The 16,049-nt window shown below is 45.2% G+C and overlaps 1 protein-coding gene across 6 annotated transcripts in view; it reads right to left on the bottom strand.

Annotated features, from left to right (window-relative positions):
• Positions 1-16,049, bottom strand: part of GPM6B (glycoprotein M6B) — a 156,759-nt gene that overhangs the window by 6,878 nt on the left and 133,832 nt on the right. For all 6 annotated transcript variants that reach the window (XM_081043813.1, XM_081043812.1, XM_081043808.1 and 3 more), the window contains 4 exons: positions 9,622-9,808; positions 7,657-7,813; positions 2,305-2,476; positions 238-311 (listed from right to left, as the gene is read on the bottom strand). In XM_081043813.1, the coding sequence (XP_080899939.1) occupies positions 238-311; positions 2,305-2,476; positions 7,657-7,813; positions 9,622-9,808 (590 nt within the window). The remainder of the gene's footprint in view (positions 1-237; positions 312-2,304; positions 2,477-7,656; positions 7,814-9,621; positions 9,809-16,049) is intronic.

Here is a 16,049-nt window from a genome sequence, read left to right as displayed (position 1 = left end):
GTGAAAGCTCTCTGGTTGCTAAAATCCTCACTGAATGGGCTGGACCATGTGAAAGGGCCATTTTCAAGGTCAACAATGGCTGAATATTGGTGATTACATACAGTTCAATCTTTAAAAGTCTGCAAAAAAGAGCTTTCCTTAATAGCATTTTAGCCATCGCTCCTGCTCTTTCTCCCTACGAGAACCCTTTTTTTGCTGCATGATCACCTGTGAGCCTCTGACAGGGGAGGGCTTTACCTCATTTGTGTTGCAGATGTTCTCTAGGGCAGAGCCGCATATTTTTCCTGGGAAAGCATTCCAAGGAATGATACCTGTGAAGTGAATCCCAATAGAATGTTAGGTATTGGTGCTAACTGCAGTTCCCCCTGCTCTCAAGGGCACTCACTGCTTTGGGTGCCAGTTACAATGCATCAAGAACCCGATGGAGCTGCCCTCTGCAGACATGCTTTCTGGAATAATTGCTAAGTCCTATTTGGACAACAGGGCAAGAGCAATGTCTACTAGTCCTATAAGACACTTAAAAAACATGGTATTTTTTCCTACAAATTATGCTTTGTTTCATTGAGCTGATTATCTGTAAAAATAGATTTTCAAAGCTAGGTTTTCCTTCCTATGAATGTATGAACTGTAGTTAAACAGCTATGGGACGACCCCTCTCATAAAGCCTTTCATCACGCTGAGGTCAAAGCCATTTCCCCATGAATTTCCTGGCCCGTGGCCTTGCTACACCAGCTCTTCTTTGTAGTGGTTTGCCATGAGATAAGTTCCAAGATTGAGTCTGCGCTCAGAAAGTCTCATGGCAATTTGACAGAGTAATTGATATTTCTGTGATGTAATTTGGACTTGTATGTTCTACGTCTTGGCTTTTATATTCATTTTTATTGTGTCTTACGGAAAACACTGTCCTTCACCGGAGTGAGGCCAGCAGGGTCAGTGGTCTCTCACTGAAACCCTGAGCCTGAGCCCCCCCAGTGACATGCCATCGGGCTGCCGCTCTTTTTGCCGTTAATGCGTAGGTGAGTGCTTGCATACTAAACAGCTCTAATGACACTTCTCTCAGGAGGCGAGGAAGGAGGACTTTTTAAAATTCCTTATTCCTCCTATCCTTGCCATGGGCCAAGAGTAAGTCTTCATGCTTCAGAAGAATGGGAAGTGACAAGTAGTGTCCCTAACTGTCAGTGAAGCCAGTGATTTCAAATATAGATATAAAAAAATGATGACCTTTTTTGGTTACATGACCCCACATTTGTAAGTGAAGATGTTTAAAAATAGGACAATGATATACATTTAGACATTCAGTTACAGATACTCTAAAAATCCACTTTAGGCTCTGTTTTCAGTCCATCATAAAGAACAGTGTGGTTGAGCCTTGGTCTTTAAGAGATGAGATTGAGATGAGATTATCAGTCTGACAGGCAGTTTCAGGCAAATTTCCTATTATGTTTGAGGTAAGAGGTTGATGATAAGCCACACAGGAAAAACCAGCAGCAAAAATGAAATAGTCATCTCTCTCAAGAAAAGCTCTGAAAGACGTTATTTCTTCTTTGATGCTAATGAAAAGCTTCTTTCCCCTGGTTGTTTCTGCCAACAACAGGATTTCCTACCCTCCTGGCTCAAAGCACTAATTACAGTCCTTACTTAGGATGCTGCTTCTCTCACTCAGCGGGGAAGAAAAGTCTCAAATTAATTAACAGGAGGAGCAATGGCCGAGTCTGTGGCTTGTCAAAATGCACCAGCCTTAGCTGCCTGTTGTGAGGATCCCATTCATTTGCAAATGTTTGACCAGGTTTCCAACAGCCAGCTTCTATAGACTACATTCTGATGACTTCAAAAATGCATCTGGATTTTAGGTTGTGTTTTTCAGTACAGATGAAGTTTAAGCTTCATCTTTTTAAAAAGAACTGCTTTGAAGAGTCGGACATACAAATTAATTGGGTTATATAGTGCATGCAATGTTTTGGATGGAACAAAACTGAAAAGAAATTGAAGAAAAAATACATAATCTTTTTATAGTAGACTTCCAGAAGTCTTTTTGGATTGAACTGTATTATAAAGTAGCTTCATATTATAAGAAGTTTCTTTTACTGCATACCTAACTTGAAAATGTAACAAAATTCTGCACGGTAACTTTGAGCAGCTAAGAGCCTATAGGATCTTTCCATTCAGAAAATGGAGCACGTTGAGGGAAACAATATATGCTATTCCTACAGGAGAACGTCCGAAACACATCATGATGATTACAAAGATGCCCATGACGTATGCACCAAGAGGATAAAAATTAATCCGGGGGATTAAAGGAAGTACCATATTGTCGGATATCCACGCAGATCTGCTCCACACCGGCTGTCCCGTTGGTCTGGGGTGACTTGATGACTTCACAAGTTGACCATATGTTGTAGTACATAAACACGGGCACGGCAGAGAAACCAAATACGCCCAGCCAGGCCACTCCCAGCACGTAGGTCAGGAAGACAAACTAAGCCAAGAAGAGAAGGAGAAAATGGTCACTGAACCTGTCAAGGCACATCCCCTGGGAGGAAAGCATTCGCATTTCTGACCCGATACCCAACTGTGGGATGCATTTAGTTCAGAGCACCGCCTGGACCACAGTGGTGACAAGGCAAAGTGACAAGGAAGAGGAAAACAGAGGGCTGGCAGCTGGGGCAGGGTGGTCACACTCTCCACAACCGTAGGATGGAGAATATTACTACGTGAAGCCACTTCAGGGACTTTTCATTTTCAGGTCCCTCTTTTAACTAATGAGGAACTGAGACCCCAAGGGGTGGTCTCCCTTGTCCAAGGTCACAGAGCTCCTTAGTGACAGGGCCTCCCATGTGACATTCTTTCTAAACATCAGTTCCGTCCGTACTTACCTTGGGATAGTGTCTGGGTGGTTTCACAGGCCACTTGAATGATAACTTCATATGAATGTCCCCCAAATTACCTTTATTTTACAGACTAGATGGGTGGTATAATAGCAATTGCTACAGGAAGCCCTTTCTCAAAAGACATTTCACTAGTTTCACGATCCTGTGAAATTACTCAAAGCATTAGATGCTTGAACCTTTATTAAAAGTTTACAAGTTTAAAATAGCCTTGAACGTAAGCTTGATGTACAGTAAATCTGATAACATTTTCATTTCCCTCCAGTTTTTTTTTTTTCATTTTAAGATTCACAGAAGCTCTGCAAGCAAAGCCCTGGCTGAGGGAAAAATTGTTGTGTTCACCCACACGTTGCCATGGGCGATTTCAGGAACATTCTTCCTAACCTGCCTTGACTACCAATTTTCAGAGAACGTTGAAAGGCTGTTTCAAAAATATTGTGGTATTTATATTTTCAGAATATGCACCCACAGAGTGTGCGGGTGAAGGTTTGCAATTCAAGTTTGGCTTTTATTTTTTGAAGCCGATGCTGGAGACCTGAAGGTTCCATCTAATTTTCCATACTGCAGGAGATACCTGGATGGTGCCAGGTTGGCCTGGGGGTCAGGCTCCCGTGGGTCACCACAGGAAACTGCAGCAACAAGTCTCTTGCCTCAAGGACAACATTTGCATTTCTAAAAATATTCAGAGCAGAGTATTCCAGCAGTTTCACAGCCCCTTTCTCCCCAATGCCTATGGATGGACTACTCCAGACTAGGGTTTCTTTTTCTTACCCTTCAAAAGAAAACTTTCCTTTCTTTCCAGTAACACCACAAAGACTTGAAAAAGCGCTGGTGGTTCTTTGCTTGGTGAGCCTTCCCCAACCGTGGTGGTCAGGGCTCCTGAGGGCAGCCAGTGTCCAGCGGACAGAGCCTATGGGGATATTCACATTCTGGTGGCCCCCAGTGTTCAGAGTCATGCCCTCAGCTCCCAGGCGGAGGCTGCCCAAAAAGCACCAGCCAGAGCAAGGCCTGCTGGTGGGCAGAGCTCACTGTCCTCCTTGCCTCATACAACTTCCTGTCGTTAGCATGTTGCTCCATCCTCTACCAGCCCTCCCCGTCACCTAACATGCTCCAAAGCGAGTCCATTCAGGAATCCCCTTGAACGTATCAAAACCACAGCGTGTGAGGCACAGGTGCTCAGTGAGGACATGGAAGAAGACAGTCCAGTCCATTGGCACAACTGGCTTTGCAAGGTTTTTTGTGTGTTTTTTTTTAAAGATTTTATCGGGGAAGGGGAACAGGACTTTACTGGGGAACAGTGTGTACTTCCGGGCTTTTTTTTCCAAGTCAAGTTGTCCTTTCAGTCTTAGTTGTGGAGGGCGCAGCTCAGCTCCAGGTCCAGTTGCCATTTTTCTAGTTGCAGGGGGCACAGCCCACCATCCCTTGCGGGAGTCAAACCGGCAACACTGTGGTTGAGAGGACGCACTCCAACCAAGCCATCCGGGAGCTCAGCTCAAGGTGCCGTGTTCAGTCTTAGTTGCAGGGGGCAGAGCCCACTATCCCTTGCAGGACTCGAGGAGTTGAACTGGCAACCTTCGGAGTTCGGAGCATGGAGCTCTAACCGCCTGAGCTACCGGGCCGGCCCCTGGCTTTGCAAGTTTATAGAACAGATATTTTCTCAAGTGAAATTTAACTAATACAACAGATCAGAGTGGGCTGTGTGTGTTGGCGGGGGGAGGGGGGTTCTTCCAGCTTGGCATGTGGTACAGCAGATCCCAAGCACACCCACGCCCACAGGGTTCTCCCTCCTCTGGCTCTGGGTGAAGCACTCCCTGCCTCCAGCACAAGCTCCCCTTACTCTCTACCATCCCCCAGATGTTCAAAGGCAAACTGAGGCACACTCAAGTTTTTCAAGAAATTTGAAAGTGTATTTGGGCATACATCCATTCGACTGGGGTAGCGCCAAACGGAAAGTGGTTAGGGGTGCTCCAGCAACACGAGCCAGGGCTTTGCCTCCACAAACTGGTGTGAGCTTATTCCTGCTGCCACTCTGTCATCTCTGGCCCAGAGTGTTCCCAGAAACCCCAGCCCAAGTCTCTCTGTGACGCTCTAGGCAACTCCACCGGGACATCGGCCCACAGCTGCATCAAGCCCCACGGGCACGACACTCAGTGCGATCTCCATCATGTCTCCCCATGCCTCCCCTGCCTGCCGGCAGCCTCCGCGTCACGTGGCACGCACGCAAGAGACTGCACGCTCATTCCCTCCTGTGCTCGCTCCCACATGCCAATCATCGGGCCCAGCTGGCCTACAGTCCTTGAATCTGTCCCCTATCCTCACTCCACGGCTGGAGCCTAGTTCAGCCCTCCCCTTCCCCCCATCATAAGCCCTGCCATCACCTCTTGCTGACCTCTCCTCCCTCCCTCCAATCCCTGCAGCATAGCACTCAGCGGTCTCGCTCTCTTGTATGCATGACTGCATCACTCCCTGTTTGTCTTCTGATTTGATTCCTAGCCTAGCACTTAAGGCCTTTCCTGATCTGGTCCCTGACCTCCTTCCAAGCAGCGTCACTTCTATCCTTTGCTCCACCCTTCCCTTCATCTGGGACACACCACTGGCTCCCTGGAACAACCCCTCTTTTCTGGGCCTCTCTGCCCTGTTCTTCATGTTGCTTCCTCTTCTCTGATCAGGAGTGGGGCAATTTCTTCCACTCCCGCCTGCCACAAAGCCCTCCCTAATTAATTCTGCACACAGAGGCAGTGCGTCTCTCCCTGTGCCCCACTGCCATTTGCACACATCTGTTGCAGTTCCCAGGCTATTAGCTAAGAAACTTAGCAAGAACTAAGGGCCAGACAGAGAAGCAGGGGCAGCACATTTCAGTAGTTTCCCTAGGACCCAAGGGTCCCTCCAGGGACGAGCAGCTGTCAGTGACACGTCCACTCAGGGAAGGATTGCACTGACCTTAAGAAACTTAATGTGCACTATGTCACAGCCCCTTCATGCCCAGGCTCCCATCTAGTCACAAAGAAGTATGCCACGATCTGCGTGCCTACATCCCTTCTTCACCAGAACAGAAAACGCAGTCCGTGCCTAGCGCGCCGGGGGGCCCGCAGCCCTGCAGAGAGGGCCTATGTTTTCCTCAGGAAAGGGCCAGTGCCTTCATCAGCCAGCCTGGGCTTTCTTCCTCAGTGGTAGCATTTCTCTCGACTCCCAAACTGTTTTCTTCACACCTGACCTCTCTCTCGGACCAATATAGCTTCTTGGGAGCTATTTCGACATGAATATGCCATTATAAACTCAAATTCAACTTGCCTAAGATCAAACTCCATAAATGCCTCTTCCCTCCTAGCCTCACAAGCCGCCTCTGAGATTCCCTCTGTGATGTGAGACAGAAACCCTGTCTTTTAATGAGCTCTTTTAACGCTTTGTCCTCCTCTAGACCAGAGGTCAGCATACATTGTCTGCAAAGCGCCAGATGGGGATCAGTTTAGACTTTGTGGGCCACTTACAGTCTCTGTCACGACTACTCAGCTCCACTGTCCCAGTATGAAAGCAGCCATGGGCAATATGTCAACGCTCGATGTGGCTGGGTGCCAATAGAACTAGTTATGGTCATCAAAACGAACTTCAGGGCCGGCCTGGTGGCTCAGGTGGTTGGAGCTCCGTGCTCCTAACGCTGAAGGCTGCCGGTTTGATTCCCACATGGGCCAGTGGGCTCTCAACCACAAGGTTGCCGGTTCAACTCCCGCAAGGGATGGTGGGCTCCGGCCCCTGCAACTAACAACGGCAACTGGACCTGGAGCTGAGCTGCGCCCTCCACAACTAAGACTGAAAGGACAACAACTTGAAGCTGAATGGCACCCTCCACAACTAAGACTGAAAGGACAACAATTTGACTTGGAAAAAAGGCCTGGAAGTACACACTGTTCCCCAAGAATTGTTCCCTTTCCCCCTCCCAAAAAAACACCAAAAATGAATTTCGTATAATTTTCACAAGTCATTGTATTCATTTTTTTTTACCCCCCCACCCCAACAATTTGAAGATATAAAGCCATTCTTAGCTCATGGGCTGTACAAAGACAGATGGTGGGCCGGCTTTGGGCCAAGGGCTGGAGTTCGCTAACTCCTCTCTTTAGACTGTAAGTTTCTTGAGGACAGGAGCCTGTGTTTTAATCCTTGCATTCCTAGTGACTAGCAAAGTCCTCAGCTAGGTGCTTACTAGAAAAAGTGCTTGGTAAATACTTCCAGAGGGATTATGACAATCACAGCACATGTAAGTCTTTATGGCCACAATCCATATTCACGGACAAGGGAAGGGGAGCACTGAGATGACATGAAAATGATCTCCTTTCATAGTGGGAACTTTCTATTTGACAAATCTTCAATACCCTTATCAGCCTATACGTTGATAAGGGAAATGTTTGACTAAATACTACCAGCCATAGATTTTAATTTATTATCAATAATATGTTGAAGGTATTTTCATATTCCTAATTCTAAATTGGTAAGAACACTACAGGCATGCCTCAGTTTTTTTGCACTTCACAGATGTTGTATTTTTGACTAATTGAAGGCAAGACCCTCCACCAGCAAAAAAATTCTGACTTGCTTTATTGAGATACTCACTATATTGTGGTTGTCTAACCCAAACCTACAATATCTTGGAGGTCTGCCTGTGTTTGTGTCATGGACTCTCGATCCGCTCTCAGTTAGCTCACAGCTCTTACCAACGACAGAGAAGTCCATAGAGGTGGTTGTATGTCGGACAAGCCGAAGTTTGCATTGCACTCACCATTCCACTGATGCATCGACCACAGGCGGTGGTTTTAAATTCCCCATGCAGCTCTTTCACTGCGCTCGTGGTGTAAAAGCCTTCTGCCAACAGAATGATCCCATACAGGAAGAAAAAGGACGCAATTCCATAGATGACATACTGCATCAGCTGGATTCTGTGGAAAGGAAGAAGATGGCCTGAAAAGTTCAATCCACTGCACGGTAAACAGTTTCAGCCTCGGCAGGGAGGACATGAGGCTGATGTGCCTGTGACATTGATGACGTCAGTGGGCTCCCGGGGCATTCCGACAGGCATACCTGCCTACCCCACCGCCACCTGGGCCTTTCTTCCAAGGGGAGCCCACTGTGGAGGTGGACAATGTTCTCAGACGAGGGAAACATTTCCTTTCAGGGGTAAGGGCTCAGTTGTCATCTTTTAATACTTTACCTAGTCCTGTGACGTGAGGGTTAGAATCCTCATTTTGCACATAAGTAAATGGGGCATGGAGGAGTTAAGTCACTCGTCCAAGGACACAGAGTGAGGGGCAGAGCCAGCATCTGAACTCTGGTCCAGTGGACAGACAACATGTTCCTTCTGCCATATCAAATATCTCCTAACCAGGCCTAGTGGTTAATATTATTCACACTCAGGGGTTCTTTAGGAGTAACTTGGGCAGATGTTTTTTGCATTGACATTCTCACTACACAAGTAATAATATGTCAAGTAGGCGTAAGATAGAGAACGTAAATTCACAGCTCATTTTGTCCTATGCAAGCTCACAGGGACCCAGATGCCCGTTGCTCAACCTTTGGCTGCCCGTTGGAACCACCTGGGCAGCTTTAGAAAATACTGGTATCTGGGTGCTATCCCCAGAGATTATGACTTAATTGGTCTGGGGTGAAACATGGACATAGGGAATTTTAAAAGATTCCTGGAAGTTTGAGAGCCACTTTTCAAGCCACTAATTAAATCCACACACCTTTCCCAGGTCATCATGGTAAATATTTCTTGGTCTTCTTTGTAATTGCGCAAAGTAATTGCGTTTTTTTGCAATTATTTTTAACCTTTTAAACCACAATTACTTTTGCACCAACCTAATACATAGTCGTACTCAGTGAGTCCCTTGTCCTGCTTGATCGTCCTTATAACCGCCCCCACCCCTGCTCATTTCTTTGGATGTCATTCGTGAACATATTAAAAAATAAAACAATAAAATTCCCTACGGACTCTTCCAACGTGATTCCATTATTGTTCCATAAAAATTCATGCCTTTCTCAGTCTGGTAGAGAATTTCTTATCCTCACAAGACACCTAAATATCATGCGACTTTGGGAGTCAAGGGAAAGAAAAAACATTGAAGACAATGGGAAAAGGGGAAAATACATGAAAAAAATAAATTGTTGCTGAGCTTGCACAGTTATGGGAATCTACAGGTGGGAGTTGTTGAGACTCCATTGAGAATGTTTCCAGAATGAGAAGGCAGATTTCAGGCTCAACCCCCAAAACTTCTGCACTGGAAGAAGCCTCGGGGTTTATTGTTCTGCCTGAAGAATTAACGTCAAAGTCCTGCTCCTGTAGGCTTAAGGTTCCTGTCATTCCAGGGATGGTCATTTCCTGTGAGAACACTGGAGGGCGCCCGTTACTTGGAAACCATAACTCGGGTATGATGATTGGTAGCATCAACCTGTCACCTTGCCACAGCCCTCCATGTCCACGGCTACAGTTTGCGGAGTGTCCTATGTGTGCACCTGGCCATTCCCAGGTGAGATCCCATCGCAGGTCCCAAACACCCTAGGGGCCACATACCCACTGCATTCTTGGCCCTTTCTTTTTCCTTTTCTCATGCACATTTTGCTTTCAGCACACAGTGAGCTTTAATGACAAGCATTAGCTTTCTGCCAGGAGAGCACACTGAAGACTTTTTGAAAACATCACGGGGTGGTTGCATTTTAAATCCATTTTTAAAGGGAAGCAGGTACTTACACCTCACTCAGCAAGGCGTGGTCACTGGTGTTGGTGGAGAAGTGTTGCTCAAGAATCGCCACGGTGCCCGCAAGAGCCACATGCCCACAACCACAGAACAAGGCGACTCCAGAGAAGCAGAGGATGGTGGCCACCAGAGAGGCATAGGGGACTCCTCCCAGACACTTGATGCAACATTCGAAGCAGCCTAGACCCAAAGGAGAGAAAATGCAGCTGTTACGGGCAAGATGCCTCTGGTCTTCATGAGACCACACATTAGCAGAGAATGCTTTTGCATCTTCCCTCTCACGCTCTATGTTCACAGCTCAACATAACAAGGGCCGGTGGGGCAGTTGTCATCAGCTCACATTCTGTGCGTGAGAACCCTGCGGCTCCAAGAGAGAACCTAGCTTAATATGCTTGGGGTAAGTGGCAGAGCTGTCAGACAAATAGTTATGGAGTCACAATTCTAGAGCTTCCCGACTGAACCGGGGTGAGTGTGGGCACAATCGCTCCACTAACAGTCAAATGACAGGACAGCAGTGAAGCCACAGTTCTATGAAGAAAAGCGACCATCAAATTCCCCCCCACCTCATCCTTCTGGGGTTTCAAGTACCTCCATTTCTGTAGCAGCCGATGGCTTTGCCCGAGCCTTTACCTCCAGGGCAACCAGAAGAGTCAAATACAGTAATTATACTGTTGCTGCTGCATTCAGAAAAATATCAACATGATCATTTTGGTAAGGTGATGGGTATTTTGGTCCCTAGAAGTACAAAGTCACTAAGATCCACTCAAGTGGGTCCACTCAAGCTTCTCTCATGTCAATATCAGAAATTACCTCAACGTTGTAATAAAAATGTCCCCCATCCCAGGCAGCACAAGCAGTTTATTCAGTCCTCCTCCTCCCCGGCTTCCATCTGCACCCTTCCCCTGACACACACGTTCAGAGTAAGAACCCAGAACTGGTGGGTGACATTTAAGTACTTGAAGAAGGAAAAGGAACAGAAGGAAAAAAAAGTGAAAAGAAAAAAAAAAGAAAATGAGCATCCATGAAGTGAAATGAAGAAGAGAGAGCCACAATTCACTCTTCATCTTGAGAAGAATAAGACTTTTATCCATTTTTAAAATAAACTTTTCCTTGAGGTGTCCAGGGAGAGCTCCCCGAGGGGCAGAGCCAGGCGCTGATTTCAATTCGGAGACATTCATGTTTCAGTAGAGCAGGGCTGGCCTCGGGATGACGTCACTACCTCCCTGACCTCCCGTCCCTGTTTATAGTCTCTAGACCCTTAAGTAAATGGCTTGTCAGGGAAATCGAACTCTGCATGCATTATGAGGTCTAGCAGCAACCAAGAGCAGTTCATTACTCCAAGGCAAGCACATTAAACCAGCTACATTTCTTTTCCCTAAACGGTCTTTACAGTAGATGGGGAATGACTACCCTGCATAAAACACTGGAGATGGGTTTTTTCCATTTTGATGAACATCCCATTCTAAACTAGCAGTTGCTTAAAGCTACCACAAGAGGTGACTACAAATTCACATTACCAAATTTCTCTTCAATTCATAGGAAAATAAAAAATGTCAGGGCTTCATAAGAAAGCGTGCTTCCTTTTATTTCAGATGAGGAGCTGTTTTCACGAAGACCAATCTACTGGCAATGGATTTATAAAACTACATAAAATGGAACCAATGCACAATACAGTTCAAGTTCACTAGCAAGTCAGTACCTTCAAAACCTTCGCACACTTGAGATTTGTGAACAAGGATGATGGAGTTCAGTGTTTTTTTTTTTGTCACATGACCTTTGGGGGGCTGAGGTGAGGGGAGAGGAGTGCAAATAGAAGTCCAAATTCTTAGAACTGACTCTAGGTGGTGAACACACAATGGGATTTATAGATGATGTAATACAGAATTGTACACCTGAAATCTATGTAATTTCACTAACAATTGTCACCCCAATAAATTAAAAAAAAAATCAGAAAATTGAAAAAAAAAAAAAAAAGAAGTCCAAATTCTTTCCAGGCTCCAAAGCTAAGGGAAACTAAAATCCCCAGCTTGGATTATGTCCCATTATATAGAAGCAAAACAGACCTGTGTGCGCTGTACCATTCACAACCTCCCCCATTCTCGGTCTCTATGGTGATGTAAGGAACAAGATGAGTGGTTGCTTCCTTGGCTAACGAAATTATATCCGGTCCTTATTGCATAGAGATGTGTGGCCTTGAGATTGCGCTGTCCAATATGGTAGCCACTAGCTAGTGTGGCTATTTAAATTCTTTAAAATTAAATAAAATAAAAATTTCAGTCCCTCAGTTGGACCAGTAGCCACATGTTCAATAGCCACATGTGCTATTCGCTACCATACTGGTCAGCACAGATATAGAACATTCTATTATCGCAGAACACGGCTGTGGAAGATATAGTTTGACCTGCCACATATTTGATTTTCTGTAGCATGAGCTGGGTCCTAACTGAATTTTACTTCATATTTCATTAACTGAGTACTTTTTGAAAACCTTCTGGGTGCTAAGCACTGTGCTTGGTAATGGGGTTACAACTAAGAAATCAAGCCTCTTCTTTACCTTCAAGGAGATAAGTCTAATGCTTCAGGCAGACACGTGACATAATTATTATAGTACAGCATGATATAGACTGCTGAAGAGCCAGTGGCTAGTGGGTGGGGAATGGGGAGAGCAGAGAAGGACAGGACGGAATGTAATTCCTACTGGAGAGGGGTTAGGAAGGGGTTTCTACAGAAAGATCTAGTATGCAGAATACATAAACAACAGGTAAGGTGACACTGACATATAATCTGATAAAATGCTCATTCATTCCTGAACGTTTGTGTGTGTGTGTGTGTGTGTGTGTGTGTGTATATATATATATATATTTTTAAAATAAACCCACATCCTTTCTCATCATTTGGTGTTAGGTTTAGTGTTATAGCATAGCACACTCGCCCTTTAACTATATAACTCATCCTTCCAAATCCACAGTTACTGCTTCAAAACTCTTTCATCCAAAGGGTTATAGCATTCTGCTTCTTTCAAAGGAAATATCACAGCCGCTCCCTGACTCAAAAAGACAAGTAGGGTTAGAAGAATGCTGCTCTTCAGTCTCAAATTCACCACTGGATCAAGGCTACAGTTTCCCTCCAATTTATCTCTCTTAAGGACTCCGTATGCCCCATGCTGTGGGTTTGGTTTTATAACAGCAGGGAAAACCAGGGACTCAAGAATTTGGGGGATCACTTCCATGAGTCATAGTCTCTCAGCAGATGCCGATGCTCTTACGTTTTCAGCAGATGGTTTTATTTGGGGCTGTAGGAACTCTGGCTCCTGGAGAACAGAAGTCAACATGTTGGTTGGTGATCGTTGTTCCACATGCACAGATAAAGTTCTTACAGCCCCTGCCGGCCAACGTGAGTAGAAGCTTGTGGAACACAACATGGGAAAAATGTATAGGAAATAATACAGCTAGATGCATGGCTTATTCTAGTTTGGTTGACCAGTTATACACAGGGCTAAAATTGTATGTGCGGTGGAGATCCAACCATCTATAAATGGATCACTCCCCATTGTGCCTTCTATGTCAGTCTAGAAGCTATCTCTATGCACAGTATGTAAGGTATCTTTGAACACTGGGTAGTTTGGTTGTATGCCACATGCTTATCTCAGAGAAACCCAAACTGGTGCAAAAAGTAAGAAAAACCTAAATGTGTTTTCTAAATATGGATAGCAATGCTGTTAGTGTCCTTACAGCATTCCTTACAGCATTTCTGACTTGAAAAATATGTAGATATGTATGTGGCAGAGGTGGTGGTAGAGGCCGTGATGATGGTGTGTGTTCAGGCTGGCCTCCTAGGCGAGCACCCTGTGCAGTCTTGTGGGGTCCTGAGCTTGGTTTAATGCTCTGTTACTGCCATCTTCAAATTCTTAATCTTTGGACAAGAGTGTCTGAATTTTCATTTTGCACTGGGCCTGCAAATTATGGAGCCAGTTCTGGGTGTATTTATGTGGGAGGAGGCAAGAAGGTGTGTGTTTTTTTTTAAACTTTATATGTCACAGTAGCATTCTGTTTCATTTCACAGTGGGACATAGAAATACAGCCTAGAAAGGCAGACATCGCCTTGCCTACCATATCATCCTGAATACATCAACCATCAAACTCTATATAAAGGGACTAATTAATGGCTTCCCTTCACGCTGAAAGGGAGCAGCCATTATCTAATATAGTATCCATCACAGAGTCAACGGCTCAGTTCTTCTAAACCAGAGGTCAGCCTATATTTTTGTAAATAAATTTTATTGGAACACAACTTACAATCATTCATTTATAAATTGTCTGTGGCTTTTTCCCCCCTACAATGGCAGAGGTAGCTGTGACAGAAAGCATAAGGCTTACAAAGCCTGAAATATTTACTATTTATAGAAAACGTTTTCAGACTCATATCCTGAAGCGCTGATATTCAGAGTGTGACACCAGGACCAGAATCATCAGCATCATCTATGAACATATTGAAAATACTAATTCTTGGGGCTCACCCAGAATGACTGAAAGAGAAACTCAGGAAGAGGGTGGACCAATTAATCTGTGCTTTAACAAGCCTTTCAGGCAATTCTCATATAGGCTCAAATTTAAGAACCACTGCCCTAAAGAATCATGCAAGCTCTTTACTGTGTCAGTTCCACCTACTTACTTTTATTACCATCCAAATTCCACTATAATAAAAATCGAACTCCACAAAATGATTCCTGGCTTCCGGCCAAGATGGAGTAATAGGGACCTAATTTATTCTCCTGACTGAAACAATTAAAAAACTGAATAATACATATGAAACAATGGTCTTCAAGATATTAGACATCAGGCTGTGAAGAAATATCCATGGCTAATGAGTCAGTTATTAAAATACTCAACAGAACCAAAGAACTAATGTTAGATTACCTGTAATTTATTTCAAAGAAGCAGTCAGCACAGATTCATCGGAAGGCACAGCTCAGCTCTCACTCACACAAGAGAAACTCTTCCCATAACCTTGCTGTTATCAACAGCTTGGGTATTGGGGTCTCTTAAAGGTCTCATTTAATTGAAGCTGTCACTTAAGCAGAGTGACAGATATGGGTGAGGATGACAGCATTGGGAGGGAGGGAGCAGCTGTCCATTCACTCATTCCATTTCATTCAATTAGTGAACATTCAATGTTCACCAAGTGTCTTTGATGTCCCAAGCACTGGGATGGGTGCTGGGGACTAAATGGTGAGCTAAGATAGGTGTGGTCTAGACTCTAATGGAGTTTACAGTCTATGGGGGAAACAGACGTTAACCAAATGGTAAGCTCAGAAGTGCTAGGAGAGCAAACAATGGGGACTTACTTAGGCACCTGGGGGGTGGCTCAGGACGGCTTGCAGATATTAAATATATAATAATTAGGTAAAGGGAAAGATGGATGGGTTGGGGAGGGTGCTTCAGGAACAGAAGGAACAAAAGCTGCAGGGTGGCAAAAAGCAAGGCGCTTTCCTCTGCATGAGAGAAGCCAGAACATAGTACACACTGAGGGCGGGGCAAAGCAGGTCGGAAAGCTCTACCGGAGGCAGAGCACTCAGGGTTTCTAGGCCATCATAAGGATCCTCATAATCATGGGAAGCCATTGAGCGTTTTTAACCACAGGGAACACACTGGGCTTGTAAAAGGTCACTGGGGCTGATGTGACGGGAACAAAGCGGAAGTGGACGTGAGTAGAAACCCAATAGAATGGTTCAGACAAAAGATGACAGGGGCTTGGAGAGGCAAAGGTGGTAGAAGTGGAAGAAACTGATGATGGGTCTGAGAGATGATTAAGATGTCAAATGGGCACAACCTGGTGTGGATTGGATCATGGGGTTGGGGATGGATTGGTGAGTAACGAGGATAACTCCTAAATGTCTGGCCTGTATAGCCGGATGGGAGTTGTGTTGTTTCCTAAGCTAGAGGAGGCTAGGCTTTGAAGACAAAGATGTTGAGTTCCGTTTTAGACATGTTAAGTTTGAGGTGGTTGGATGTCATCTTAAGGGAGGATTTCTGGTAGGTGATTGGATATGTGGGTCTGGAGCTCAGAAGAGCGAAAGATGGATGCCGTCCACTTCTACTGAATAGCAATGAAAACTTCCAGAGGTCAAGAAAAGACATGAGTGGACCATGTATCCATTGGAAGTGCTTTAGACCCTTTGCTTTGCTAAGTGTAGTCCCTGCGTTAGCAGCATCGGCTTCAGCAGGGAGCTTGGGAGACATGCAGCATCTCAGACTGCACCCCAGACGGGCTGAATGAGAATCTGCATTCTCACAAGACCCCCAGCTGATCTGTGTACACAGGAACATTTGAGAAGCCCATTTCTAGTCAACAGTCCCATTTTCCCAGTCTCAGGAGGGGTGTCCTGAACCCGATTGAAGTGCCTGTTTTGTGTTCAACAGTG

This window comes from Rhinolophus hipposideros, assembly GCF_964194185.1.
Source record: "Rhinolophus hipposideros genome assembly, chromosome: X".
NCBI lineage: Eukaryota > Metazoa > Chordata > Mammalia > Chiroptera > Rhinolophidae > Rhinolophus > Rhinolophus hipposideros.
The sequence above is the reverse complement of the archived record's forward strand: the minus strand, read 5'-3'. Positions and strand labels throughout refer to the sequence as shown.